Raw genomic sequence first — 27,941 nt, forward strand, 5'->3', positions numbered from 1 at the left:
TGTGCATGCATGGGTAGAAATGGAAAAAGGAGCCATGCTGGTAAACTGGGTGTAAGCAAACAATATGTGTTTTAATGCAGCTAAACATATACATCTGGAAACAAAGAATGTAGGCCAGATTTATGGGATGGGTGACTTCTATCCTGGGAAGCAGTGATTTGGGGGTGATGGTGGATAATCAGCTGAACATGAGCTTCCACTGTGACTGGCCAAAAGAGAAAATGCGATCCTGGGATGCATACACAGGGGAATCTGGAGTAGGAGCAGAGAGGTTATTTTACCTCTGTATCTGGCACTGGTGCAACCGCTGCTGGAATCCTGGGTCCTGTTCTGGTGCACACAGTTCAAGAAGGACGTTGGTAAATTGCAGAGGGTTCAGAGAAGAGCCACTAGAATGAGTAAAGGCTTAGAAAACTTGCCTTAGAGTGACAGTCTCAGAGTCCAGTCTATTGAGTTTAATGAAGAGAAAGTTATGGGGTGATTTGATTACAATCTATAAGTATCTAATGGGGAACAAAGATTTAATAAAGGGCTCTGCAATCTAGCGGGGAAGGTCTAATGTGATCCAGTGGGTGGAAGTTGAAGCCAGACAAATTCAGACTGGAAATAAGGGTGAGAGTACCGTATATACTTGTTCATTAGCCCATTCGTTTATAAGCCGACCTCCCCAAAATGGATAGGTAAAAATAGCAAAAACTGTATGACCCTTTCATAAGCTGACCCTCTATTTCAGGGGTTGGAAAACTTTGGCTCCCGGCCCGTCAGGGCAAGCCGCTGGTGGGTCGGGACATTTTGTTTACTTGGAGCATTTGCAGGCACGGAGCCCCTCAGCTCTCTGTGGCTGCGGTGCGCCGTTCCCAGCCAATGGGAGCTGCAGAAAGTGGCGCTTCCTGCAGCTCCCATTGGCTGGGAATGGTGAACCGCGGCCACAGGGAGTTGAGGGGCTCCGTGCCTGAAGACATGCCAGGTAAACAAAATTACAATGTATTAGATCAGGGATCGGCAACCTTTGGCATGTGGCAGGCCGGGCTGGTTTGTTTACCTGCCGCGTCCGCAGGTTCAGCCGATCGCGGATCCCACTGACCGCGGGTCGCCATCCCAGGCCAATGGGGGCAGTGGGAAGCGGCGCGGGTGAGGGATGTGCTGGCCGCGGCTTCCCACAACCCCCATTGGCCTGGGACGGCGAACCGCGACCAGTGGGAGCCATGATCGGCCGAAGCTGCAGACACAGCAGGTAAACAAACCAGCCCACCAGAGTGCTTACCCTGGTGGGCCATGTGCCAAAGGTTGTATTAGATATTCAATTCAATGATTCCATAGAGTTTAAAATCATCAGATTTTGTTGTAGACCCATATTTAAGCCGACCCCCGCTCTTTGATGCAACACTTCTTTAACCAAAAATATTCGGCTTATGAACAAGTATATATGGTAATTAAGCATTGGAACAACTTACCCAGGGTGGTGCTGGAGTCTCCAGCTCTGACCATATTAAAATCAAGATGGGAAGTTTTTCTAAAAGTTCTAGGAATTACTGTGGGGCGGGTCTCTGGCCTGTCTCTTACAGGGGTTCAGACTAGATGATTGCAATGGGCCCTCCTGGCCTTGGAATCTATATATCTGTGGTGCTGCTTCTGTCAGAAGCAGAGCAGTGCTGGTGAGGGGGAGACTTACCTTCACCGAAGCATAAATCACTCTAGAAAAATGATTGACCCAAGCAATGCTCCTCAACGTTTAGCAATCCTGACTTCTAATCAAACCACTGCTCTCACTTGCCCTGACTGGCTGAATCTCTCCCTCACTCTCTGATCTCTCTTGGGTTTTTTAAAGCATCCATCACTGTAGTTCAAAGTACTGGCACCTCCTGGAACACGTGGATAGTCTTCACTTTGCTTTTCAGTGGGACCACGGGCAGAGGAATGCTGTAATCAGAGTTTACCCACTTCCAGAGAATTCAGCAGCTAGGTGTGTGTTTTGTGCTCCCCAGGTCGCTTTGACAGAGAGGTAGATATCGGTATCCCTGATGCCACCGGTCGCCTGGAGATTCTGCAGATCCACACAAAGAATATGAAACTGGCTGACGATGTTGATCTGGAGCAGGTTGGTAGCATGCTTTCTGGGAAAGCCTCTGTTGTACCCGCACATCGGTGTTCTCATTAAGGAGTTACGTAATGGATGAATTGTTGCAGTTATGGTGATGTAATTTATCCATGGGATTGATAAGGCAGGAAACTGGAGAAGCAGGAAATCTTTGGCCTTAATTCTACCCAGCCAGCTTGTGACCAAAAGTCACTGCCTTGTGAAAGTGGTGTGGCTGCGTTAGAATGTATGAATAGTCACAGTGGGTCAGACCAATGGTCCATCTAGGCCAGCATCCTGTTTCCAACTATGGCCAGTGTCAGATGCCCCAAAGGGAATGAACAGAACAGGGCAATTACCGAGCGATCCATCCCCTGCTGTCCAGTCCCAGGACCTGGGATTAGGGACACCCAGAGCATGGGGTGGATCCCTGACCATCTTTTCTAATGGTCATTGATGGACCTGTCCTCCAGGAACTGATTCTTCTTTGAACCCACTTCTACTTGTGGCATTCCCAACATCCCCTGGCAAGGAGTTCCACAGGTTCGCTGTGTGAAGAAATACTTCCTTTTGTTTGTTTTAAACCTGCTGCCTGTTAATTTCATTGGGTGATCCCTAGTTCTTATGTTATGTGAAGGGGTAAAGAACACTTTCTTATTCACTTTCTTTATACCATTCATGATTTTACTGACCTCTCTCATATCCCCCCTTAGTCGCACACCATTGATTTATATAGTGACATCATATTTTTGTCTTATTAGCTAACCTTTTCCTAATGGTTCCTAACATTCTGCCTGCTGCTGCACATTGAGCAGATGTTTTCAGAGAACTGTCCAGGACTCCAAGATCTCTCAAGTGGGAACAGCTAATTTAGATCCCATCATTCTCTATGTAGCGTTGGGGTTTTGTTCCCCAATATGCACAAATTGCTCTTAGGCCAGTTGGAGGAGTGTTGTGCTACCGTATCTTCAGAGTCCCCTGAGAAGCCAAGGGTCGAGCGGACCACAGACTGAGTTATCTGAGTGTTTGGCAGTGCATACGGGAAGTGGTGCAGTGCGCTTGCAGTATCGGTCCTGTGGATAGAGGACTCCTATCTCCAGGGCTGTCATTTTGCCCCCTTTCTGAATTAGTCCTAGCTCCGATCCCATATGAAACGTAGCTTCTCCCTGCCTGCCAGCTGGGGTGCTGTATGCTCCTCCTGAACTTACAGCAAAGCATCACGGTTCCTGTCCCCCAGAGGGTGACTGCATGTCTTGCTGGCTGCACTCTTGGGCAGAAAAGGGGGGCCCAAATTCTGCCAGTGTGATGCGTTTGCACATGTCCCGGTAAGTCACGGCTGATGCTTTGCTTTCAGGTGGCCAATGAGACCCACGGCCATGTTGGTGCTGACTTGGCCGCTCTTTGCTCCGAAGCTGCTCTTCAGGCCATCAGGAAGAAGATGGATCTCATAGACCTGGAGGATGAAACCATAGATGCTGAAGTGATGAATTCACTGGCTGTGACCATGGATGACTTCAGGGTAATGCAGAAATGCTCAGTTTGCTGCTGGCACAAGTCTTTCTCTCTGTTCATTACTGTCCTAGAACAAGTGAATGGAGCATGTAATTCATGTCACCCTTTCTCTCCTGGTGCTAGTGGGCTCTGAGCCAGAGCAACCCCTCAGCTCTGCGGGAGACCGTGGTGGAGGTGCCGCAGGTTACCTGGGAAGATATTGGTGGTCTAGAAGATGTCAAGAGAGAACTCCAGGAGCTTGTGCAGGTGAGGGCTGGTGCGAGCGATTCCTGGCTGTTGGCTAAATTGCTTAATTAAAAAATCTACTGAGAGTGGCTGCAAATGGAGAGGTTTACCAAAAAAGGGGTTCTGATCAATCTTAATCCCACAGGCCACCTCTTCCCAAACATTTTCACATGAATTCTGATTTCCTCACACTGAGTGTAAATTTCATGCTGCTTCCTGTCAGTTTTAACAGTGTGGTGTGCACGGGGAGGGCTGTGCACATGCTGGGGGGAACAGTACGCTTTTCTGTCTGTTCTGAGTTGTGTCTACACTGAGCCTTCTTGGCAGATCTTGTCTTGGTGCTAGCAGTGGTGGAAATACTATTGTGGATGGGCACTGGAGTTCTTGTGTCATCTAGGCTGCTCAGAGACCAAGAGTGGGAAAATTGCTGAGGTCTCAGTGTAGCCAAGACCTTCGTATCCAAGAAACTAAATGCTGAAAGCAAGCGCTGGTTCTGCACTGTTAGGGAGTGTGGCGTGTTTGATCGAGGGCTTTCTACTATTGTGAAGTTTTTCCCACAAAGAGACGCTGGAAATGCTCTTCTCTGTTAGCCCTGAGATGCCAGGATCTGGGTGGTCTTGATGTGCCCCTGTCTTTGGCTGCAGGCCGCTGTCTGCACGGCAGATGCTGAAGACCCATCACTGCCCTTTTATGAAATATAAATTGGAGACTCTTATCCCCTCTTGTTTTCTGGTTTTAATCCATCCCAAGTTAGTGTTAACCAAAGCTGTCCCTTAGCCCTGGTGAATTGGTGGGTCTGTCCAGTTTCTGGTGGACATCACTGTCTCAGGAGAGAGACCCTGGCTGAGTGGGCCCCTCTAGTGCAGTTCCTGCAGGGCAGCAACGAGGCACAATGTGCAGGAAGCTTGCCCTGCTGCTAACCAGGCAGTGCCTGGCCTGGGGATAAAGAGGCTCTTCGGGCCCCAGGACTGCTGCGTCAGAATCTAGCAAGCAGAGCCCTTCGAGTTTTGGAGCTTTAGGCCTCCCAGCTGGCAGGGTCAAGGTGTGATCCTTTGGTCTGGCTCATTATTCACTGAGGGCTGATGCTAAATTTCTGCCTTCTCTAGTATCCTGTGGAGCACCCAGACAAATTCCTCAAATTCGGCATGACTCCATCCAAAGGGGTCCTGTTTTATGGACCACCTGGCTGTGGTAAGACACTGCTGGCTAAAGCCATTGCCAACGAATGCCAGGCCAACTTCATCTCCATCAAGGGGCCAGAGCTTCTCACCATGTGGTTTGGTGAGTCTGAAGCCAACGTGCGTGAGATCTTTGACAAGGTAAGTAGCTTTGTTTCTGAACAAGGGTTTTAATGTTCTGTCCCTTCTCCCCAGAGCATCACCTGTGCTGAGGTAGCCTGGAAGCCTGCTGACCCCAGCGCTATCATGATTTTGTCACGTGGTCAGGTGTTGCCGCCTCGTGTCGTGAGCACACCCCATGTTCCTAACGTTAGAAAACTAATGACCAATAGTGCGAGTCACATAGATGTAATAGGCTTGCTCCTGCTGCTACCTGAGCCTCTTGGAAGATAGATGCTCAGATATCCTAGCGATGGGTGCAGGGTAAGGACCAGAATAGAAGGGAAGCAGGGTTGTTGAAAGGTAACCCTCCCCCCACCCCCATAGAGCTCTGTTACATGGGATGTCCCATTAGCAGGTTTCTAGAAGGCAGACAGTAGCTAAAGGGTGTTTAGTCTGTCAGGCTCTGTTTTCAAGGTCCTCAGCCTTGTCCAGCAATACAGCCAGCTTAGGGAGGCCACCCACCTTCATGAATGTCTCGTTCCTCAGTGGAAATGTGAGCCTCTGCCCGAGCTGCATGCTTGTCTTGGGAGTCTGCTTTCGGAGCATGTTGCCTGGCTGTGGGAATGGGGAGTTGGAAGGGGAGTGAAATCTCCTGCAGGAAGAGCACCAGTCCAGCCAGAATACTTCCCAGCTTTTCTCTAGGCCTGGGAGTCTCCATCATTCTGCTAATTCATGTTGCTCCCAGTTCTTGGGGAAATGCCTCGGTCCACTGAGCATAAGCGTTTGTGATGTAAATCTAGGACAGCTCCAGAGCTGCTGTCTAGGCTGCCCTGAGGTCCAGCACCTCTCCGTGTCTGAGGAGAGAGGGCTTTTCTTTGTCTGTCAAAGGCCAGGAGATGCTTCAGGTGAATTCTGGTGTGATCCTGGCACTTGCTGTTCAGTGCACAAAGGAACTGTGTGTGTTTGCTTTGTGCAGGCCCGCCAAGCAGCGCCCTGCGTGCTCTTCTTCGATGAGCTGGACTCCATTGCAAAGGCTCGAGGTGGGAACATCGGGGACGGTGGTGGCGCCGCAGACCGCGTCATTAACCAGATTCTGACAGAGATGGATGGCATGTCCACCAAGAAGAACGTCTTCATCATCGGTGCTACCAACAGGCCAGACATCATCGACCCGGCCATCCTGCGTCCTGGCCGCCTGGATCAGCTCATCTATATCCCCCTGCCTGATGAGAAGTCACGAATCGCCATCCTCAAGGCCAACCTGAGGAAGTCCCCCGTTGCCAAGGCAAGGCCCGAGCTCTCTGACCAAGGCTGTGGTGTTCTTGGGGTCTGGTGAACGTGGACCCCAGAGGAGCAAGGGGAATGGCAGCAAGGCGACTGCTGCTGTTAGCTCATGAGCTTCAGTCCATGCCGTTGGGGGATGGGCAGGGAGGGTGGAGTTTGACTCCTTGGGTGTAAGTGGCAGCTCCTTAAAATACAGCCACCTTTAATGGCTGCCACCCTCCCCCAACACCATTAAAGCCTGACCCAGTGCATTCTGGGAAGGGGACAAGCTCAGGCTGGTTCAAGAGAACAAGGTTCTCTCTTGTGAACACAAAACGGGAGAGGGAAATGGAGCGAGAGCCGCAAAGGTTAATTGTTGGAGCCCATTCCCTGAGCTCAGGCTGTAGGCAACAGCACACCGCGAGGAGGCAAACCAAACAGAGCAGCCCTGTTCAGGAGCGAAGGGCCCACGTGGGGCCGGTGCTGGGTTCCCTGCTACAGAGCCCACCTTTCCTGTGGGTACGGCTGGCTGGAGGGTGGGGACTGAAATGGTGTATTGCTCTGAGCAGTTTGGAGAGACTTGAAAATGGGGTTCTCAAGCCCTGCTTATCTCAGTGCCCTTGGGAGGGTGGGCAGGCCTTTGCCAAAAGCTGAGCTGTAGGATCTTCCTGCTACTGGCTAATTCTAGGAGGGCAGTCTGTTGCCTCGAGGGCCCGTGACCCCTTGGTATTAGCTGTCAGTGTAACATGTAAAGAATGGGCCTTCCTGATTCTCCCACAGGATGTGGACCTGGAGTTCCTGGCCAAGATGACCAACGGCTTTTCGGGAGCTGACCTGACCGAGATCTGCCAGCGTGCCTGCAAACTGGCCATTCGCGAGTCCATTGAGAACGAGATCCGGCGAGAGCGCGAGAGGCAGACCAACCCTTCTGCCATGGTGAGTGAGGCTGCGTCTCAGTGCCGCTAGAGAGAGACGGGGCCTGGCTGTCTCCAGGCTGCTGGCGCAGGGCACCCCAGAGCGGTGGGCGTTTCCCAGCCACGGAGCAGGGCACTGACCGTGGTCAGATGAGGTGCCCTTTGCAGCAGGTGGGCTCTTGGCTAGGCTTTGCCACTGCCCCGGGGACCCTTCCTTGGGGTGAGGTCACTTCTCTGCTAGAGTTTCCAGTCGCTCCCGCTGGCTGTATCAGAGCATTAACCAAAGCGGAGCTCTTGGGTGCTTGCCTGGAGACAAAGTGCTGTTTGCAGTGGGAGCGTGGCTGCCGGGTGAGCAGTGGTTTTGTCTCTGCTCCGTTGCAGGAGGTGGAGGAGGACGACCCGGTTCCGGAGATCCGCAGGGATCACTTTGAGGAGGCCATGCGCTTTGCTCGCCGCTCTGTCAGTGACAACGACATCAGGAAATACGAGATGTTTGCACAGACTCTACAGCAAAGTCGCGGCTTCGGCAGCTTCAGGTAACTCGGGGGGCAGGCGTTAGCGGGTCCCTAACGATGAGCAGCTTCAGCTGTGCCCTAGTGTTTGGGAAGCGGCGTTCTGTCCCCCAACTCTCCGTTCGCCCAGCAGTGTCAGTCGCTCAATTCCTGTCTAAGCCACATGTTGTAAACCAGCAGCTGGGCCCACCCCAGGGACGGGCGCTTTGTAAAGCGCTGTGGGACTTGCGTGGAATGCAGGCGCTGGAGGTCTCTGTTTCTGCCTGCGTTTAAAAAACCCCCCAAACTCATCAGCAATGTAAGCGGGGAGCACAATCTCCTCCGTTGGTCTCTGAGCTGGGGACCGGTGTGGCGGGGAAGGCGGCGGCTGTTGGGCGGAGCTTCACTGGTGTTTCTCTGCTCTGTGCAGATTCCCGTCAGGTAACCAGGGTGGCGCTGGCCCGAGCCAAGGCCCAGGCAGTGGCAGTGGAGGGAACGTGTACAGTGAAGACAATGACGACGATCTCTATGGTTAACTTGCTGCCCTCTGCGGACCAAACTCCAGACCAGGCCGTGTTGTGCAGGGAAATTCCAATGGACTCTCGGCTTCTTCATTCCTCAGTCAGAACAGTGTAGCTGCACGTCAGACTTTGTACAGGGGTGTCTGTTGCAAACACAATAAATTACAAACCGGTGTCGTTTGGGAGGCAGACAGTGAATTAACCAGGAGGGGAACTGACTTAATTTCTGAGAAATTTCTGTTCTAGTTTGTGGCAGAATCAGCAGCTTTAGCAAAGGGTACAACGCTAGCCTGTATAAAAACCACAAAAATAATAAAAAAAACAAAAAAATTCCCATAAAATTCCGACCAGGCCACGGCCCTTCCTTTGTGTGACACGCCCGTGGCATAGCCAGCTCTGTCACCTACGGCTTCTGCGTCTCACTCACTTCCCTGGGCCTTTTCACCCCCCCTCCCCTCTGCTTGGCTGGGAAAACCTAGTTCTGTGTTGACGTAGTGAATATTTGGAAAATAAACTTGCCTGCTCGCAAGCGGTTTCTAACCTAACCCCAGTGAACATTGCGTAAAAATGGCCCCCAGGGAATGGCAGGTGCTGAATTTTCCTTCTCAAAGTGGGTGTGAGGCTGCATCTCTCTTCCCAGCTGGGACCTGTTTGGTGCAATGTTGTGGTTCATGTCCCTGTCTGTCCTCTGAGCTGTCAGCCTGCTGTCGATGTGCCTGCCTGCGCCCCTAGCTGGCTGGCTGGGTTCGCTGCATCTCGCTGGGTGCTCAGTGCGGCTGTGTGCCAGGGGGCTGGGAATGCAGCATCCCAGGTACGTGGGCAGGAAATAGAGGAGCTTCCTCTTAGCATCTTCCTTGCTGCCCCACGCTTGTCAGGCTGCAGAGCAACTCATACTCGCAGAGGGACCCATCTTCCCCTTGGCCTGAGACCAAATCCAGCCAAGGGAAGGGTTTAGTTCTTAGTTGCCAACCTCACGCTCTCATTGTTCCTCTTACCAGCCCACCAGGGCTGTCCTTTCTTCAGCTTGGGTGTCCTCCCTCTGCCAGGCTCGTCCTCCCCTCTTTCAGCAGCGCAATGAGATGGACAAGCCCCGTGTGTCCTGCTGCTTCACTCTGCAGTGCCGTAGCTGGGGAAAGCCCTGGAGCAGCCTGCCACGGCCAGCGCGTGCCCTGGGCTGCACTCACTGCTTGCCCTGCCTGCAGCAGAGTGCAGAAGGCTGGCTGGGGAGAGCTGGGCTCTCGTTCTGGAGTTCTTTACTGTTCCTGCGGGCACAGACCGCAGCCTCTGTTTCCCCAGAAGCCTGCTGCTTCGGGCCGGGGACAGCTGCCTGTGGGCTGTCACAGGACAAACAGCCGTGAGCTTGAACACGTGGTTGTTGCAGTTCTAAAGGTGAACCCGCCCTATGATGCTGAAGAGCTACAAGCCACCTGCCCTATTCAGGCCCCTCGTGCCCCGGTTATGCCCACACTAGCGCACATGGTGCCGGAGGGGGTTGCTAAGCAGCAGCCTGGACTATGGAACAAGTTGTGCTGGAGAGTGGCTGGCTGTCAAGGAAAGGGCTCGTCACACAGTTCCCTGGTGCATGTGGGGTGGGGCGGAAATGCAGGATGAATGAGTATGGATGTCGCACAGCTGTGTTCCTGTCATCCCCACTCAGCTCTGGCTCGCATGGGGCTACGGCTCCACGGTGTTCAGTGCTGGGCAGCAAGGGGGGGACCCCAACAATGAGCAGGTGCTACATCCAGCTAGACCAAAGCCAGATGGGGGAAAAGAGAAAGCGCTGTGATAAGTCTCAGTAGCTGAAGGATGGAAACACCCAGGAGAAAGGACTTGGCAGGGTGCCTGTCCCAGGGATCAGTGCAGGGCCATTGAGAGCACACGTAGCTAGAATAGCATGCACCAGCTTGCAGGCTGGCAGGGAGAGTGATCAGCTTTGGGCTAGTCCCAAGGCTAGGGTGGAAGCCCCACGGCTCAGAGCATTTAAATTAGGACACAGACCTGTGGACCACACTGCCAGGAACAACCCTGCACTGCCCTGTCTGCTGGCATGGCTCTGCCAACCTTGCCCCAACCCAAGGAAGGGGGACAGGCCAGTGCCACCTATCCGAGCTAGCACTGCTTGGGTGATCAGTAATAACCCCGTCATAGCCAAACCAAGCTATTGTCCTCATCTGATGGGAACCAGGCTGCTGCAGGGGGGGAAGCAGAAGTGAGACGGCTTTTGACACAGGCTGATGTGACAGTCTCAAGCAAACTAGGGAAATAGGGTCCAGAGGAAATTGCAATAAAATGGGTGCGTAACTGGTTGAAAACTACTCAAAGAATTGTTCCCCAGCTTTGCTCTCAGACTTCGTGGAAGTAGCAAGCTGGGTCCTGGAGCGGTCTGTCCTGGGCTAACCCTGGTCCTGGAGCGGTCTGTCCTGGGCTAACCCTAACACTATTCGGGATGTTTGTTGATGGCATGGGGAATATGCTTATAAAATCTGTGGAGGACACCAAGCAGGGAGGGGTTGCAAGTGCTTTGGAGGACAGGATTAGAATTTCAAATGCACTTGATAAACTAAAGCAGTGGGGCTAAATTCACTGACAGTCAAGAAAAACAGGTGCATAGTATGGAAGGAAAAATCAAATGCATAACTACAAAACCGGGCTAGGTGGCAGCACTGCAGAGAAGGAGCTGGGGGTTATGGTAGCTCACAAAGGGAACATGAGCCGAGGGTGGAGCTGTGGTGAAGAAGGCAAGGACAGTCTGGGTGCATTACGCAGGTGTCAGGCCTGGGAGGTAACGGTCCCACTTTCCTGGGCACTAGTGTGGGAGGAGGGTGGCTAGCACGGCCAATGGGGGTTAGATATTAGGAAAAACTTCTGAATGCACAGGGTGGTTAAGCACTGGAACAGGCAGCCTAGGGAGCTTGTGGATGCTCCATCATTGAAGGTTTTTAAAACCAAGTCATAACATAAAAACCATGGGTCATCAAATTAAATTAATAGGCAGCAGGTTTAAAACAAACAAAAGGAAGGTTTTTTCACACAACGGACAGTCAACCTGTGGAACTCTTTGCCAGAGGATGTTGTGAAGGCCAAGATTATAACAGGGTTCAAAAAAGAACTAGATAAGTTCATGGAGGAAAGGTCCATCAATGGCTATTAGCCAGGCTGGGTAAGGAATGGTGTCCCTAGCCTCTGTTTGTCAGAGGATGGAGATGGATGGCAGGAGAGAGATCACTTGATCATTGCCTGTTAGGTTCACTCCCTCTGGGGCACCTGGCATTGGCCACTGTTGGTAGACAGGATACTGGGCTGGATGGACCTTTGGTCTGACCCAGTCTGGCCGTTCTTATGTTCGAGACACACCCGTCAGGGGTGGGCTACATTTCCTTGGTCCTGCCTCAATGCAGGGGGACTGGACTAGATGGCCTCCTGAGGGCCTGGCTGGCCCCACATTTCTATGGGGCTGGTCCAGCTGTACCAGGTTATCACTGAGGCCGGTGCCTTGGGTTGCCATTGCTGGGCTCACCGCCCGACCCCTTACGAAAGGTGGCGATGGTGGCGGGTGCTAAAGCAGGAGCAGAGTTGATGGAGAAAAGCTGTGTGTGAGCTAGAACGCTTGTCTCGTTCACACCCACACACCTTGGGCCAATGAAAGATATAACCTCACATCACCCTGTCGCTAATCTCCTGGGACTCACATGGCTACAGCAACACTGCGTACGCATTAGAGGGGCCATCCATCGGTCAGGCATTAGGGCCTCCAGGCCTCTTGCTCGGCCAGCATCTGGTCCTGGGGGGAAACGTTCTTTGTAGTTAATCTTTGTCACGCTCCAGCAGCTTGGGACTGGCATCTCGGCCCGTTCAGGGAACTGACTTTAGCCACTTTGCAAACGCCTGTGACGGGCTCCCAGCCCCGAGGGTACCGTGAGCCCGGCGGGCGTGAGCAGCAACGTTGCCATGGCCTAAGTGAGCTGGTTTGTAGCACAGCAGAAGCTGACGCCGGGGTCCTCAGGGGGCTGTGCTGGGCCCAGTTCGTGACTAGCGTGTAGGTTAGTGCGGCACGTCCAGAGGAGCAACCCAAGCTACAGGCCCAGGTAACTCCCTGCCTTGGACTCCAGTTACCGGAGTAACACATGGGGGAAGGTGAAATTGTAACACTGCTGCTACACGAGTCTAAATGACCTTGCAGCTCCAGCAAGGGCCCTAGACAGCCCCCTGCCGCCTGCTCCATGACCTCCCACGGGGGGGTTGGGGGGTATGCACCAGATACAGGATGAACCGTACAGACAAGTTTATCCCTTTCTATAACTCAAAGGCCAGACAGGGAGGCTCAGGCCTGCTCACTCCTACCCTGAGCTGCTCCTCCCTGTGGGCACTACAGACACTGTGAGGTACCACAGAGGAGTTGAGGGGTGAAGCTGGTGTTCGTCTCTCTCAGCCGGGGCCCCAGCCTGCAGGTCACTGCCTGGCTGTGCGGATGGGGAACCAGAAGGACTTTGGCTGCCTCAACCCTGGGTGCTGTTCTGGGGAGGACGGTATGACAGGTTGGATCACAGAAACCCCTTTGGGAACTGCCAACCAAGGTGCCAAGACGACTTCTGCCCCTGCCAGCTCGGGGCCCCAGCACCCTGTCTTGCTGAGCCAGACACGCCCGTCTGACCCAGCACCGACCCAGGGGCTGAATTACTTGCCCCAAAGCTGCAGACTTAACTGAAAGCAGCGCACAGAAGTGTGCTTGTCTTTAGCACCCAGATGCCCAACTCCCAATGGGGTCTAAACCCAAATAAATCCATTTTACCCTGTAGAAAGCTTATACAGGGTAAACTCATAAATTGTTCACCCTCTATACCACTGCTAGAGAGAGCTGCACCGCTGTTTGCCCACCCCCCAGTATTAACACACACTCTGGGTTAATGAATAAGAAAAAAGTGATTTTTTTAATTAAATACAGAAAGTAGAATTTAAGTGGTTCCACGTGGTGACAGACAGAACAAAGTGAATTACCAAGCAAAATAAAATAAAACACACAAATCTATAGCTAATCAAACTGAATACAGATAAAATCCTCACCCTTAGAGATGCGACACAGACTGGACCCCCCCTGGTACAGCCCTTGTTCCAGCTCAGGTGGTAACTAGGGGATTCCTCATGATGACTGCTCCATTTGTCCTGTTCCACCCATTTATAGTCCTTTGTCCCACGCTGGGTTCCCACCCCGACCCCCTTCTCAGTGGAAAAGCACCAGGTTAAAGATGGATTCCAGTTCAGGTGACATGATCACATGTCACTGCAGGACTTCAAGCCTTCATTCCTCCCAGCCTGACTCAGCGGAAGGCTGCCTGCAAACAGAGCCAGCCAGTCAATTGCCCTGGTTAATGGGAGTCATCAAGATTCCAAACCACCATTAATGGCTCACACTTTGCACAACTACAATAGGCCCTCAGGGTTATATTTCATAGTTCTAGTCCCAGATCCAAGAGTGGTACATTTACACAAATAGGATGACCACACTCAGTAGATTATAAGCTTTGTAATGATACGTTACAGGAGACCTTTTGCGTGAAGTATATGCCAGTTACATTATATTCACTCATTAGCATATTTTTATAAAATCATATAGACGGCACCGTCGCAGCTGGCTCAGCAGAGCTGGGGGCCAGCGCTCGAGGTTGGGGAAGAGGCTTGTTGGCTAGAGACTTGCTAACCTAGTGAGCAGGGCTTTAAACTAGGTTTGATGATGGCAAGAGACCAAAGGCCCCAGCTGAGTCCGGACCATGGGGACGTGGGTGAGGGGGAGACCGGGGAAATCACAGACACATCTTTGCGCTCAGTCCACTAAGGCAAGAAGTTTGGGGCAGAAGCCGGCTGAGGCATACTAGGGACTAATCACACTTTGCCGTAGTTGGCCTCACGGCTACACTGTGGGCTAATGCACGACTGGAATATTGGTACAGAAGGGGGCACACTGTTCCGGCAGGGAAAAGAGGCCGGAGGTCCCACCTGTATTACACCTGTGCTTGAGGTTGACAGAGGGGGAGGGGACCTCTGAAAATCTGTGGTGAGGCTAAAAGCGAGAAATCCAGGGTGATGTCACGCTGGGCTCCGCTAGCGACCACCTCACCAGGCGGACGAGGTGGATGGGGCTTTTTTTAAACAACTAACAAAATCGTCCAAAGCTCGGGCCTTGGTGGGGATGGGGCACTTCAACTACCCAGACATCTGCTGGGGGAAGATAGTGCAGATTCTCCACCACGCCCTTCGGCTGCATTGGAGACACCTTTTTGTTACAGAGGGTGGGTTGGACAAACACCGGCTGGGGCTGGGCTAGCTAATACTGAGTCCTGCTTCAGTGCAGGGGACTGGACTCGAGCCCTCTCACCATCCCTTCCTGTCCTACATGTCTCTGGCAGAGCCTCCCACTGCTGCGTGCAACGCTGCTCACCCCATCTCACCCGGGTGGCGCAGAATTCGATGGGGTTCAGAGACAGGCAAGGAGCATGAGTAGGGGCCTGGAAATATCCCCCTGGAGAGAAATTGAGAAGATTTACTTTTCGTTTGAGGCCAGGTCAACACTGCACCCTACTGCCAGCGCAGCCCTGTAGGTCGGGGTGTGCTCCATGACCAGGGGTGGGAGCTCTGACCAAGGGCAGCTCTGTGGATTTTGCTGCCCCAAGCACGGCAGTCAGGCGGCTTTCGGCGGCATGCCTGCGAGCGGTCCGCCAGTCCCATGCCTTCGACATACCCACTGCCAGAGTGCTGCCGAAGCCGTGGGACCGGCAGACCTCCCGCAGGCCTGCTGCTGAAGGCAGCCTGACTGCCGCCCTCAGTGACAGCAGGCTGCCCCCCCTGCGGCTAGCACGCGCTTGCTGCACTGGTGCCTGGAGCCGCCCCTGTCCCTGCCTGACAGCAGTGCTGGAAAAACTTCATCATGCAGAAGCAGTAAGATTAACAAGCCAGCACTGTCTCTGCTCTACCTGGTTTCATTGGGGGGATGCACACTAGCTCTCCTGGTAAGAGTGCAGCGGTGGCCGTCTACGCTGCATCCATATCAGGAGTGCTTTCCTGGTAACTGCCTATACCGCCGGGCTTATCTGTGTCAGTGCGCCACAGAGAGACCTGGCCTTAGCGAGGGGAAATCTTACTTTTCATCAGGGATGTGTCTAGCGAAGGGAGCTCAGAACTGGCCGGCCTGCCTGCCGCCCACAACAAAGTGGGAATTTGAAAACCGATCAAAGGCCATTTTCCTACACATGTGACTAGACTGTGGAACGCTTTGCCACAGGCAGTCGGACCAAGATTATCGCAGTCCCCAAAGCAAGCCAGAGTTTTAATTATTAACGTTAGTTGTGGCAAGGTAATCAAACTAAACCTGTCAGGGTTTAAGCCGACATCTAGCGATCAACTAGAAAACCACCATGGAGGGGGGGCTTATCCCTCATTTGCTAATTGTGGCGTTTCGTGCCCCTTCCTCTGAAGCAGCTGCTCCGCCCCACTGTTAGCGACAGGATACCAAACTCGATGGACACCAGCGCCGGGCCGGGCTGGCAAATCCTTTATTCCCACCCTTTGTCCTGCTCTTTTTACCAGCAGAAGGATAAGGTCTCCTGTGTCAGGGCTGCTGCTTTGCCCCAGTACGGGCTGCTTGGGCAGACACACGAGTTTCACTTTCTAGGTCTCAGGCTGTTAAAAATAACCAGCCAACCTGGCAGACCCGGGGCTACTTTCCAGTCACATTTCTGGTTAGTGCCCTTGAGTTCCCCCCACCGGCCACGGACAGAGGAGCCCACAGACCAGTAATAAACGCTCCAGCATCTTTAATTCAATAGCGACAACACAGAACTAGTTACAAGCCCCCTCCCCTGCCCCAGTGCTTTGGGATGTTTTCTGAGGGGGCTCCTGGTTGTGAGTATGGCTGTGAGCTCAGGCGTGTGTCCTTCCACCACCCTTCCGGCTGCTTCCTGCTGACTAGGGACCCAAGTCTAGAGCGACCCCAGTGGTGAGGCGCGCGCGCGTTCGGGCAGCCCAGCAGCGTGAGCCCCAGGAAGGGCTTCAGCGGCAGTGCTGGGTTAGTGGCAGTGATCGGCGGGGATGGGCTGGGCTGTGTCTGAGCCGGGGCTGCCGGTGGGGTGACGGGCACTGGTGTCGGGGGGGGGGCAGGGGAGGGCGATACATTGGCATGCACCATACGTAGGCGACGACAGACATTTGGGGCTCTGCTGTGCTGCTCTTCACAAGCCAGAGCCCAAGTCAGCTGGGCTACAGTAAAACCAGTATCCTCCAGTGTCCAGGCCAGCGCTTCGGGGAGGCGGCTGACTACCGGATGGTGTGGCCACGCTGCCATCCCAGAGGCTGGGTCCCTGCACACGGCTACAGCCAGTACTGCTTGCTGCAGGTGAGAGGCAGCTTGGGGGGCTGGCAGAGCCCGGCTTGTCTCCTCTTGTAGCCCGGGTCATAGTAGCCCTCCCGTGGCCTGGGGGCACCCCCTCCCTACTGTGCCAGCAGCCTCCGCGCTGTCCGATGACACGACCCGCAGCGAGACACCTGCGGGTCACAAGGGGGAGATGCTAGAAAGGCAGGTGGGCGGCCACGCCCCCTCCCCCTGGTTCTCTTCCGCCCAGCTCAGGCTGTAGGCAAAGGCTGGGGTCTGTGCAGCATTGATGCTGGTAGTTACAGCCGTGGTAGCTAGGACAGGTGGACAGCCAGCAAGATGGTCACACCCTGCCCTGAGCGACACACGGGCAGATAAGCCCTTAGATATCCAAGTTGCCAGGATCCCTTTAAATCCAACACAGGCAGCCAAGGAGCATTTGAGACTCAAATCCCCATCTCCTCCCTTGCCCCAGAGTTGAGAGACTCTGCCAAGCCCGACACTGGCAGGCACAGCTCATGCAAGCTGGGCTCATGGGGGAAGACAGCCCCCCGGGAGGCCAGCCAGCCCCTGCCCCTGGACAGGGAGGACCCGAGCCTGCTAGCTCCCACACCTTGAATACAGGGTGCACCATGGGTTTAGTTAGGGGCATTGTGATATTTTCTGTCTTGTTGTCTAGCACTTCCCTCATTGTTCCTGACATTCGGTTCGCTTTTTTGCCACCTGCTGCACATTGAGTGGATGATTTCAGAGAACTCTCCACCGTGACTCCAAGATCTTTCTTGAGCAGTAACAGCTTTAGATGTAGAGTTGGGATTTTTCCAATGTGCATTTATCAACACTGAATTTCATCCTTGGTGTTACCCAGTCACGGGAGGTCCCTTTGTAACTCCTCAAAGGCAGCTTTACACTTGACTATCTTTGTATCATCCGCAGCCTACCCCCTTTTGCAGATCACTGATGAATATGTGACCAGCACTGGTCCCCGTACAGAGCCCTTGGGCGTATGAATGGTGGATAGACTGGGGTCCTGCTCCAGGCCAGCCCTCCCCTCCCTGGCAGGCGCAGGAAGAGCTGGTGTTCAAAGGGTTAAAGCAGCCAGCTCCCCCCAGGCAAAGCGTGGAGGGATTTGCACTCACCCCCCATCCCGCTGACTCCTTCAGCCCCCCCAGCTGCAGGAACAGCCCCCCAGGGTGGTGAAAGGTGCCCCTGGGCTGTGAACTCTGGGCAGGGCCCATTGCTCATCTCATTAAGCACCAAGCTAGCAGCAGGGCCAGCAAAACCAGGCTGTAACTGAGGGGGAAACCGAGGCCCAGCCCTTGTGCAGCAGGCTGTTTAGCGAGATGCCGCTCTGGGGCTGGGTGGCCGCCGTTAGGCACTCAGCTCTCCCAGGGGCAGCCAGGGTGGCAGAGGCAGAGAGCCTGGCAGGGGGAGGACTCAGCCAGACCCTTGCAGGGAGGTTTGTCGTCGTTCTCCTTAGTACATCTCCCAGGCTGGTAGCCCCTGGTGGCTGGGTGCACAGACACAGCCCTGCCCTGCAGACCTCCCCAGTGCCAAGAGCAGGACCCAGGAGTCCCAGCCGAGACGCACCCCAGCTCTCCGCTGCCTGAACCCCCTTTGTTCCAGCACAGGACGGCAGCAGAGAGCCAGAGGCAGCCGGACTGCGCTGCCATGGAGAGGCCCCATTTGAGAGGTGCTGGTCCCCAGAGGCGGGTGCCCAGCACCACCCAGTCCAGCCCGAAGGGACGCCCTTGCCAGCAGCCCTGTGTTTTGCAGTAAGAGCTAGAGGCCCCCTTCAGGAGTCCAGCCCCCCTCGGTGACCACCCAGCCCCTGCCTCACAGCACCTACCCTCCAGCTCAGCTGGTAGCACCAGCCCACCAGAGGGGCAGCCACACCCCACCTCTCTGCCCCACGCGTGAACGCTTGGTGGCCGCGCTGGAGGGCTGAGCAAGCCCCTCTTTGCCCTGGGGCGGCTGGTGTGGGGTAGAGGGGGCAGAAACCCCCAGAGCCAGGACTGCGGGAAACACTTTATTGTCACTCACCACCACAAAGCACAGCGGGAAGCCGCCGACCTGCAGGCCTAAGCCGCGGCTGTCCGGTTTCGCCAGCGCAGAGTACCCCGGCCCAGCCCGGCGCCAGCTCCAAGAGCCCCTTTCCCCCACAAGAGCCTCCAGGGCCAGGGACGCTGCTGCACCTAAAGCCCAGGGGGCCGAGCAGGACTGGAGGGATGCAAGGCACGGCCCCTGGCCGCCTGTGGTGGGCAATGCCCTGGCACGAGGCTGAATTACAGCCTGCGGCCGGCACCCGAGCCCTCAGGCCAGGGCCGTGGTAGCGAGGGACCAGCAGAGAGCCTGCAGCAAGGGGCGGCTGTCGAGAAGGGATGGCGGGGAGGCAGGCCTGGGCTGGGGGTGCTGGGGAGACAGGGCCAGCTGGCAGGGCTGCGGAGGGGACGGATACTGGAGAGGGGAGGCCGGCAGCTGCTGCAGCGGAGCGGGTGGCTGGGACGGGACTGGGAGCAGCCGCGGGTACTTGGGATGCACGGGAAGGGCCTGCTGGCGCTGCTCTGACTGGGGGGGCAGCTGCCGAGGTGGGGCCTGCCAGTGCTGCCTTGGCCAGGCTGGGAGCAGGAGGGCGCACTGGTGGCGCAGCGGAGGGGGCTGCGGCCAGTGGGTGGGGGAGGATGGAAGCCAGAGAGACGGGGGCTGCAGCGGAGGGGTGTGCCAGGGCTGCAGGGGCAGGGATGGGAGCTGGAGGGGTGGGGCCTGCGGCTGAGGCACAGGCTCAGTGGGGCACCAGCGAGGTGGGGCCTGCAGGCAATGCAATGAAAGCACCTGCTGGGGCCGTGCTGGCTGGGACAGGAGCAGGGCGGGTGGGGCCAGCTGGGGGTGGGAGGGCTGCACAGGCGGGGTGGAAGCAAGCGGGCACTGGGTCTCCAGGATCTGCTTTGGCCAGTTTAGTGCGGTATCAAGGTAACCGCCTGGCCCCTCCCTCCCCTGGGACGGCGCCAGCGGCTGCGTGCCAGCGTGAAGGGCTTCCCCTCGCGGCTTCTTCGGCAGCCACAGGACGGGGCGCTCCGGGTCCTTCCTCTTCAGGCCGGCTGACGTGGTACCGTCAGGGGAGGCTGGGAGGGTCGGGGGCGCCTCTAAGCAGGGCACGGGGGTGCTGCTCATTCTCACAGGGTCACCCTCCAGGCCTGCGGAGGAGAAGCGGAGGCCAGGGTGAGGATTCAGAGCAGGCGCTAGCGATCAGGCTGGACAGGCTGGCAGTGTTACGACAACACCTGCGGGTCCCAGGCAGGCTCAGGCCCCACAGCCCGTCCCCCCAGGTCTACAGCGCTGGCACTCAGGTGTCCAAAATCAGATGCACCCAAGAAGTCAGGCCCCTGGCGGCTCGAGCTGGGCTTACAAGGCAGCCGAAGCCAGTGGCCATTTTCGGTCGACACAGGCCCGAGTGGCCCGTCAGTCACAGGCAGAGGCAGGAGCAGGAGCTCAACTTGATGTGTCCTGTCCCTTGCTGGGACAAGGTCCCCTGCCTTCCTACAGCCACCGGACGAAGCCCCACTTAAGTCAGGGCTTCCCTCCCAGCTGGCAGCTTTGGCCAGTGCCGGACTGGGGGTGGGGTTTCCAGGTGCAGTTCCCTGTGCGGATTTTGCTGGGGTGTCCTGCCCCGCCTCGCAGGCGAGATTTGATGGGGCACGTGAGCAGACAGCCCCAAGAACTGCCTCAGAGGAAGGCCCTGGCTTCCCCTGCTACTCCACAGAGGCCCCAGCACAGCCAGCTGCAGGGCCCACTTGCTCAGATCTTTGCCTGGGGCTGGCACGTCTCTGGGAGCCTGGGGTCAGTCAGTGCTCGTGGGACTGGCTGGGCTTGGTACGTACACGGCCAGAGACATCTGAAGAGAACAGCAGGCAGCCACCCCCGCCCCAGCCAGCCCCCACAGTGCCAGCCATCTGTCCACCCATCCCTCCACATATTAATGCCAGGACATAAAGGGCTTGTCTCCATTGAGAAGATAATTCAGATTAAGGGTGCCTTAAATTTGCACCCATACTAGCTATTCTGGACTAGCTTCCCGTGTGAACGCTCATTCTGAATGGAGTTCTTAATCCACTTCCAAAACTAAATTTGGAATAAAGAACTCAATTCAGAATGAGAGCGTTCACACAGGCAGCTAATCCAGAATAGCTCCCTGTGTAGACAAGCCTGAGAGCTCTTAATGGAGATCAAACAATATAGCACCTGCTAGAAACATCTCCAGGTCTTCTGCTTCCCCACTGTCAGACTCCTCTTCCGTGAGAGAGCCGGTGCTGTCCAGGTCCGTCGAGCTGGCGCTGTCCAGGTCCATCGAGCCGGCGCTGCACTCACAGGGATGTTCCAAGTCATACATCAGCTTGGTGACCTCACCCCCAAGGATCGCGTGCAGCTCCTGGTAGAACGGGCAGCGGCCCCGCCCCACCCCGATCTGGCAGTGGAAGTATTGCTTCATCATGGCATTGGCCTTCACACGGCACTGCTGTGGCGATCGCCTGACTCCCGCTCTCGTGAGCTCCAGGGACATCTCCCGGGCCAGTGGCACGCCGTGTGCCACCTGGCCTGCTATGTCCTTCCAGACTGAGAGCAGGCTCCTCATCTCCGCCTCCGACCACACTGGGCCAGCGCCGGTTTGGGAAGTGGAGAGAAGGAGAGGTAAGTAACAAGCAGGTGCCACAGCCAGGTGTGTTAGCGCTGCTGTCCCAGCCCCCCAGCTCCACCCATGGCCAGAGCCAGCCGCTGCCTAGGAAGGCACGACTCCTCCCCAGCCCCGCCTGTTAGCGGTTGGCTCTGCTCCAGCACAGACGGAGTCATATGGACACTCTCACTGGACCTTGTGGCAGTGAGTTCCCCAGGTGAGGTGTGCAGCTACTGACGATCTGCCTGCTCCCTGCTCCAGGTGGGTTCTGTGATACTTCGGTCTAGCTCTGGCTGGGTTTAGAGTGCGGGAGCTGGCCTGGGGTAGACAGAAGGTCAGACTCGATGACCCAATGCCTTAACCTCTAGGATTGGCTCCTCTCAGAACAGCCTCAGGCTCTTCCAGCCTTCAGTTCTCCTGGCCCAGCTGACCCCAGCCCCTTCCTTCTCTAGAGACGGGGTGAGCAGAACGGAGCGCTAGTCCCAGGGCGAGGCGCCCCACTGAACCACGGGATGGCGTTGCTAGAGTACCGGTATCTGCTGTAGACTAGGGAGGGGCTCTGCGTTTGCACAAGCACCTCGCCCTGCGGGGTGGCCGGTGCCAGGGCACAGTGGATGGGGTTCGCATGAGTACAGGGGCACGCCCTGTAGGCATCTCCCGATGTAGGCTGTCCTGGGAAGCAGGGGTTTGAGGTCCCAGGCCCTATATTCTGGCTACGTCCCAGGAGGAAGCAAAGCCCTGCTGAGGCAGGGTCAGCACTGAGAACCGAGTCGTGTGTGGATGCTGGCTGAGCGGGACCGTGCCAGGCTAACCTCCAGGAGGGCCCTTCGCTGAGCCAGCTGAGGATGCCAGAAACTCACTCCATGGGGTATCCTGGCCTCTGGCGCCCAGGGCGCTGGTCTGTGGCACACGGAGCTCCCTGCATCTGGCATCTCTAGCCCCACAGGTGGCCAAAGCTCACAGGAAACTCTGCGTGTGCGACTCAGGCCCCTCCCCAGCGCTGTGCTGGAGACCCCCACCCCCGCCCGCCAACCTAACGAGGCAAATTACCACCCACCTCCACGTGTGTAGTTGGAGTCCTGCTGGGGCCGCCCAGGGACAAGAGAATCCAGGACCTGCTGCAGGCTGGTGGCCATGGTACCACCCCGCTTCCTAGTGCCTGCCCAGCCTCGGAACCAGGGCATCTGCAAGGGGCAGGATTTCAGCGTTACTGTCTGGGTAACGAGGGCAGATCCCCTGCTGGAGGGGAACCTCGCCCAGTCAATGATCTTGTCTCCTCCGCCTGCTGGAATGGCTCAACGGCTGCAGGTCGAAGCTAGACACGGTCAGACTGGAACAAGGTGTACATTTGACAGCGAGGGTCGTTAACCATCGGAACCAAGGGTCATAATGGATTCTCCATCCCTGACCAGTTTCAAATCAAGATTGGATGCTTTTCTTCTCAGAAGACAGGAAGCAGGGACACCCAAGGAAATTAACAGGCAGCAGGTTTAAAACAAACCAAATGAAACTCGTTGCCAGAGGATGTTGTGAAGGCCAAGACCATAACAGGGCTCAAAAAAAGACCTAGATCAGTTCCTGGAGGACAGGTCCATCAATGGTCAGTGGCACAACCCCATGCTCTGGGTGTCCCTAAAATTCTCACTGCCAGAAGCTGGGAATGAGCAACAGGGGATGATCACTTAATAATTGCCCTGCTCTGGGGCACCTGGCATTGGCCACTGTCGGCAGACAGGATACTGGGCTGGATGGACCTTTGGTGTGACCCAGTCTGGCCCTTCTTATGATCGGCTGTAGGAATTGTTTCAGGGCAGGTCTCCGGCCTGCCTTGTGCCGGAGGTCACAGATCACAGTGGTCCCTTCTGGCCTTGGAATCTGGGGCTCTATTAACCTACGGAGGTTTCCGTCCTGTGCCCATCACCGTAGTATCGAGCTCCTTCCAGCCGTGCGTTACGCACCTGGCCTCCCCTGGGGTTTAATGGCCTCTGCGTGGCCAGGGAGAGGAGACAATACTACGGACTCTGTCACGTCTAGCAGCCCCAGCGGTGGCCCAGGGCTCGGCACAGACACAGCCCAGACAGTCCCTGCCCCAGGGAGCTCTGCAGACACTGCGGAGGGTGACCAGGGAGACAGCCAGGCGCAGGAACCCGCTTTCCCCTCAGAGCCACAGGCCTCCTGTGCTTGGAGCAGGAGAGACGGGCCCTGGCCGGTGGGCTGCGGCGGAGCAGGGCCAGTTTAATGCTGAGGGCTGGAGGAGCAGGGCCAGGCGACAGCCCGGGCGTTACGGCCCTGCTCCCCAGAGGCGCCCATTGATTGCAGTGAGTGCTAAGTGGGTCTGGGCCCGTGGCACCACCTCGCCTGCATGCAGCTGGCCTGGGAACCACGGTACCAGCCCCTGCTTTCCCCAAGGCACCGGCTCTGGCCTGCAGGCAGAGATGTGGCATCACGGATGCCGGTTCGAGACAGCCGCTAGGACGGACAAGCCAGCGGCCTGGCTAAGCCATTCCCACAAGGGGGGGCCGCCTGGCCCAATGCCCTGCAGCCCTCCCCAGGGTGGTTAGGCCCCAGGCTTACTCTGGAGCTGGGTTCCAGCAGGTTGTCCCCATGCAAGCCCGAGATGGGGAGAAAAGCCACAGTTGCTGGGTTCTTGCCCAGCTGGCGGAGGAAGGCGCACACTGCCTGGGTGATCTCCTGGTAGCGCTGGCAGCTGTAGGGAGGCTGCGTGGCATCCATCTTGTTCACACAGACGACGAGCTGCTTGGCCGGCAGGTTGCAGGCCAAGAGGACCTGCTGGCAGGTGACAGCGCAGCCAGCCTCACGCTGTCCCCCGGCCGCAGGGACCAGCAGCACGGCAGCGCCGGCCTGGGGGAGACGAGAGCTGGTTAATGCCCAGAGAACCTGGGTGTTACCGACGCGATGCACACGAAGCCAGCAACCCAGACACGAGCGCTGGGGCCACCAGAGACGTAACAGCCGCCCGTCGAGGGCACGGAGCAGCCCCCTCCCACTGGGGCCGGGCGCGGGGCCCCCCCTCCCACTGGGGCCGGGCGCGGGGCCCCCCCTCCCACTGGGGCCGGGCGCGGGGCCCCCCCTCCCACTGGGGCCGGGTGCGGCCATGGGGCAGGCGTAGGGATTCCGCTGCAGGGCAGGGTGCAGATACCCTCTTTGGGGTGGGCTGGGTGAGGAGCTGTAGTGACTAGGGGGGGGGCAACCCCCCACATCCCCCAGGAGAGGAAAGGGAGGAAGGAGACAGGAGTGAGGTGTGTGTGTGGGGGGAGAGCCAAGGGCCGACAGCCATGGCCTGACGTGTAGTTACTGCTAAGGCCATGTGTCTTGCGACCTCCTGGGGGAGAATTAAAGCGCATCAGCAGAATTACCGCCGGCCAAGAAACGGCCGGTTGGACAAAGGGCCCCGCGGCCAAGCCCACCCGTTCGGCTGTCCGAGGTACCCGGGTGGCCACGGCCCAGCGTCTGACTGAGCCTTGGCCGGCGTTCCGCTAACCGGCGCGCGGCGCACAGACACGGGGTAAAGCGGGTTAGCGGCGGGAAGTCTTTAAAGCAAGATCTAGAGTTCTGAGGCGGGAAGAGACGGTTAAATCTTCCCGTCCGGCCTCCCGCCAGAGACCCAGCCTTGACGCAGCCTGCGAGTGCTGGAGAACCACGCCCCTCGCCCCCGCAGCCCTGGGTGAGTTCCAGCCAGCAGATCCTGGGTTTGTCAGTGAGCTCCCCACCAACCAGGACCCCAGCCAGCCCCAGCCCTTCTGGTAATGCACCCCCAGGCTGGCACTTACCGGAGCGCTGCCTGGGAACGGGTTACCGGGCAGCCCCCCAGGCTCCAGGGAATCGACAACGATGACCTCGTACTTTGGGGTCTTGAAGTGCTGCAGGAGGTGACTGGGGGCTGCGCCCTGCCGCTGCTCTGCTCTCGGCCTGTCCAGCACCCGGGCATGTGTGGGGGGGCTCCTCCCTGTCTGCACGGGGAGGGATGCTGGTTACAGTTCTCGTATGAGCCAACGAGAGCCACCTATCCTTAGACGAGGTGCCCACAGAGCAACCAGCTGCAGCAAACCTCAGCCTCCCTTCGCCCCCCCTGCCCATCATCCCCCCTCTGCGTGCAGCAGACACGCCACCCATGGTGCCGGGAGTCTATGGGAATGGGCCTGGCGAGCGTCCCAGAGACCCATCTCCTCGGGACGGGGAGCTGCCCTTTGTCCGACGCACCCGGCACAACTGGGAGCTTGTCTCAGCTACGGGACAGCGAGCTCATGCTGGGGCAGCCTGGCTGAGGAACACACGTGGGCCTGGGAGTCAGCGGTTCTAATCCTGCTTCTGCCACCAGCTGCTGCCCTTGGGACAGGCCTTGGGCAGCGCTCCATTTGTAACGAAAGAGGTGCTGGAGCTCAAGCATTACTGATGCAGCAAGCCCAGGGGCATCTGCCCAAGCCCTGGCAGAAAGGAAGCCCTGGTCTTGGGGCTGAATTCCCAGGGGTGGGCACTGGTTCGGGGAATGCACCCCCAGGTGACAGCCCCGTTATCCTCCCCTCGGGGAATAGCTGTTGGTACAGCGGCACTGACCCTGCTCCCGGGCTGAGACTAGCTGCTACGTTGCAAGACAAGGCCCTGCGAGACGAGCGCGTCAGGCTCCAACTCCCCATCCCCTTGGCGTGAGGGCTGAGAAATCCTCTCTCGGCCGGACTGCGTCCTCCCGCTGCCCAGAGAAGAGACACCCCGGGTCACTCTGAGCCCATCTGCTCTGCCAGCAGGAGGGGGCCTGCAGAAACACTTCACGGAAACCCCAGCCCCACTGTTTGTGGGTCCCCCGTAGAACGGGCGTTAGGCAGAGGGACCTCGCGGACCGTCTCATGGCAGAGCTCCCCCCCACGCCGTCCAGCCCAGGCTCTGGGAGCGAGAGGTGGGGGACAGGGCTCAAGGGCACTCGTCTGCCTGCGGACGCCCTCTGGCCGCGGTTACCTCTCTCTGGGGTTTCTCCAGACGCTTCCAGCTGTCACCCCCTTTGCAGAGCAGGTGTCTAGTCATGGTCGATTTCCCAGAGGCCTCTGGGCCGAGCACCAGGATCTGGAGCAGAGTCTGGCTCATGGGGCCACGGTGCAGCAGCTGCTGTTGCAGGGGAGGCAGGAGAGCGTCAGGGGCTGTCTGCACCCAGGGAGCTCGCAGGGCGAGCCGCCAGCGGAGACACTGGGACCCAAGGAGGGGCAAGCCCTGGATTACACGGGGCAGTGCAGCCATGCGGCAGGGGCTGGCCAGTCCACACACAGGGGCTGGCTGCTCAGAGACCCGCAGGCTCTCATGCCCTCAGAGCTCACGGCGTACACTGGGGTGCTGTGCATCTCCCCATTCCTCCCAGGAGTCCCCCTCCCTGCCCCCTATTATTTCAGGGACTCCCCACTACTCCCCCTGACCAGGGGTCTGTATGCCCCCCATTTCCCTCCCTCCCATAGCAGGCTCCTGGCAGCAGCTGTCTGCACCCCCTTTTCCAGAGCAGGGATTCTGTGTGCACCCCCAGTCTCACCTTTCTGGGTCCCCCAGTCTCCTCCCAGCCCCCTGCCCCCATACCAGCCTCCCCCAGCCAGGTAGGGTGTGCCCCAGGCACAACCCCATTCCCCACCCCCCCAGGCGAGAGAAGCATTCAGTGTGCTGGGAGGATGGGCCAGCTATTGTTAGCCTGGGAGGTGCTAATGGGTGCAATCAGCCAGTCTGAGCTATAGGCAACTGCCCAGGTAGCTGAGGATCTGGTGGCTAAAGAGATGGCAGGGGCTCCGTGTGCCCCCCAAAGCAGCAGGGGATGCCTGGAACATTCCCTGACAGGTCAGCATGGACTGGACACAGCAAGTGACCGAATTGCAGCCCAGCTACGCCGTCAAGGCAGGGCGAGGCCGTCGCAAGCGCAGCTCATGAGCCCCAGGTCCCTAAACTCGCTGGCTCCAACCCCCTGCCCTCACCAGGGAGGTGCTGGGAGAGCAGAAGCGCGCTGACCCCTCAGGAGAATCACCCCAGCCCATACAGACTAGGGCCAGAGGACCAGCTGAGCTACCCGGCTGGGGGCAGGGAATCCAGGCTGATCTCCCCAGCACCCAGCCCATCCCGCTGGCATCTCCCCCAGCCGCCCGGCTCCAGCCTCTCATGGAGCCAGTGTCCAGCGCCCCCCCACGACAGACTCAGGGCCACGTGGGGCTGGAGCCATCATGGGTCCAGCCCCTGTGTGGAGCCAGCACCAGGCACCCTCACAAGGGCTGCTTCCTCTGCCCCCTCCAGGGGAGCTTTTAAACCAGTTGGGGAGCGGGGAGCACCAGCCCTGCACTGCAGGCCAGGCCGGGCTCCCAGGGCCCCTCACAGAGCCAGCCCCCCAAGCCAGCCAGCCTCCCTTACCTCTGTCCCAGCACTGACTCCAGACACTGCAGCCTGCCCCACCCTGCCCACCACCTGGCTCTTTAAAGAGCCTGGCTCCCCAGGGACTCCGCCCACTGAGTTAGCCACGCCCACACCAGTGGGCCAAAGCATTGCCCCATCCAGGCCTGGGCAAGGGGGTGTCAGGATCCCAGGGGCTAACGTGGAGTCTCCCCTTTACACCAGCCCCCCGCCCCGGGCCCAACGCTCCTGTGCTCCCCCGCG

The 27,941-nt window shown here is 57.3% G+C and overlaps 2 protein-coding genes across 2 annotated transcripts in view; one reads left to right on the plus strand and one right to left on the minus strand.

Annotated features, from left to right (window-relative positions):
• The window catches only part of LOC123372804 (valosin containing protein), a 37,509-nt gene extending 28,881 nt beyond the window's left edge, over positions 1-8,628 (plus strand). Inside the window, exons 10-17 of the mRNA XM_045021279.1 lie at positions 1,986-2,098; positions 3,432-3,596; positions 3,713-3,835; positions 4,921-5,133; positions 6,071-6,379; positions 7,138-7,293; positions 7,653-7,807; positions 8,193-8,628. Of these exons, the coding sequence (XP_044877214.1) occupies positions 1,986-2,098; positions 3,432-3,596; positions 3,713-3,835; positions 4,921-5,133; positions 6,071-6,379; positions 7,138-7,293; positions 7,653-7,807; positions 8,193-8,298 (1,340 nt within the window). The 3' untranslated portion in view covers positions 8,299-8,628. The remainder of the gene's footprint in view (positions 1-1,985; positions 2,099-3,431; positions 3,597-3,712; positions 3,836-4,920; positions 5,134-6,070; positions 6,380-7,137; positions 7,294-7,652; positions 7,808-8,192) is intronic.
• A 10,030-nt stretch (positions 8,629-18,658) lies between these two features.
• LOC123372996 lies at positions 18,659-27,722 on the minus strand. The gene is made up of 7 exons (XM_045021730.1): positions 27,699-27,722; positions 26,283-26,429; positions 25,103-25,282; positions 23,886-24,173; positions 22,369-22,495; positions 20,882-21,289; positions 18,659-19,836 (listed from the first exon to the last, which is right to left on the minus strand). The coding sequence occupies exons 2-7, from the start codon at positions 26,406-26,408 to the stop codon at positions 18,956-18,958; spliced, it is 2,010 nt and encodes a 669-aa protein (XP_044877665.1). The 5' UTR covers positions 26,409-26,429; positions 27,699-27,722; the 3' UTR covers positions 18,659-18,955.
• Positions 27,723-27,941: the final 219 nt, after the last annotated feature.

The sequence above is a fragment of the Mauremys mutica genome, chromosome 6 (genome assembly GCF_020497125.1).
Source record: "Mauremys mutica isolate MM-2020 ecotype Southern chromosome 6, ASM2049712v1, whole genome shotgun sequence".
Classification (NCBI taxonomy): Eukaryota; Metazoa; Chordata; order Testudines; family Geoemydidae; genus Mauremys; species Mauremys mutica.

What these genes read in the sequence shown, in the direction of transcription:
- LOC123372996 (XM_045021730.1), bottom strand. Translation starts at nt 26,408, where the DNA reads ATGAGCCAGACTCTGCTCCAGATCCTGGTGCTCGGCCCAGAGGCCTCT. An exon ending in TGGAGAAACCCCAGAGAGAG is followed by an intron (nt 25,283 to 26,282) that starts GTAACCGCGGCC and finishes CTCCCCGTGCAG; the next exon opens with ACAGGGAGGAGCCCCCCCAC. An exon ending in CGTTCCCAGGCAGCGCTCCG is followed by an intron (nt 24,174 to 25,102) that starts GTAAGTGCCAGC and finishes CGTCTCCCCCAG; the next exon opens with GCCGGCGCTGCCGTGCTGCT.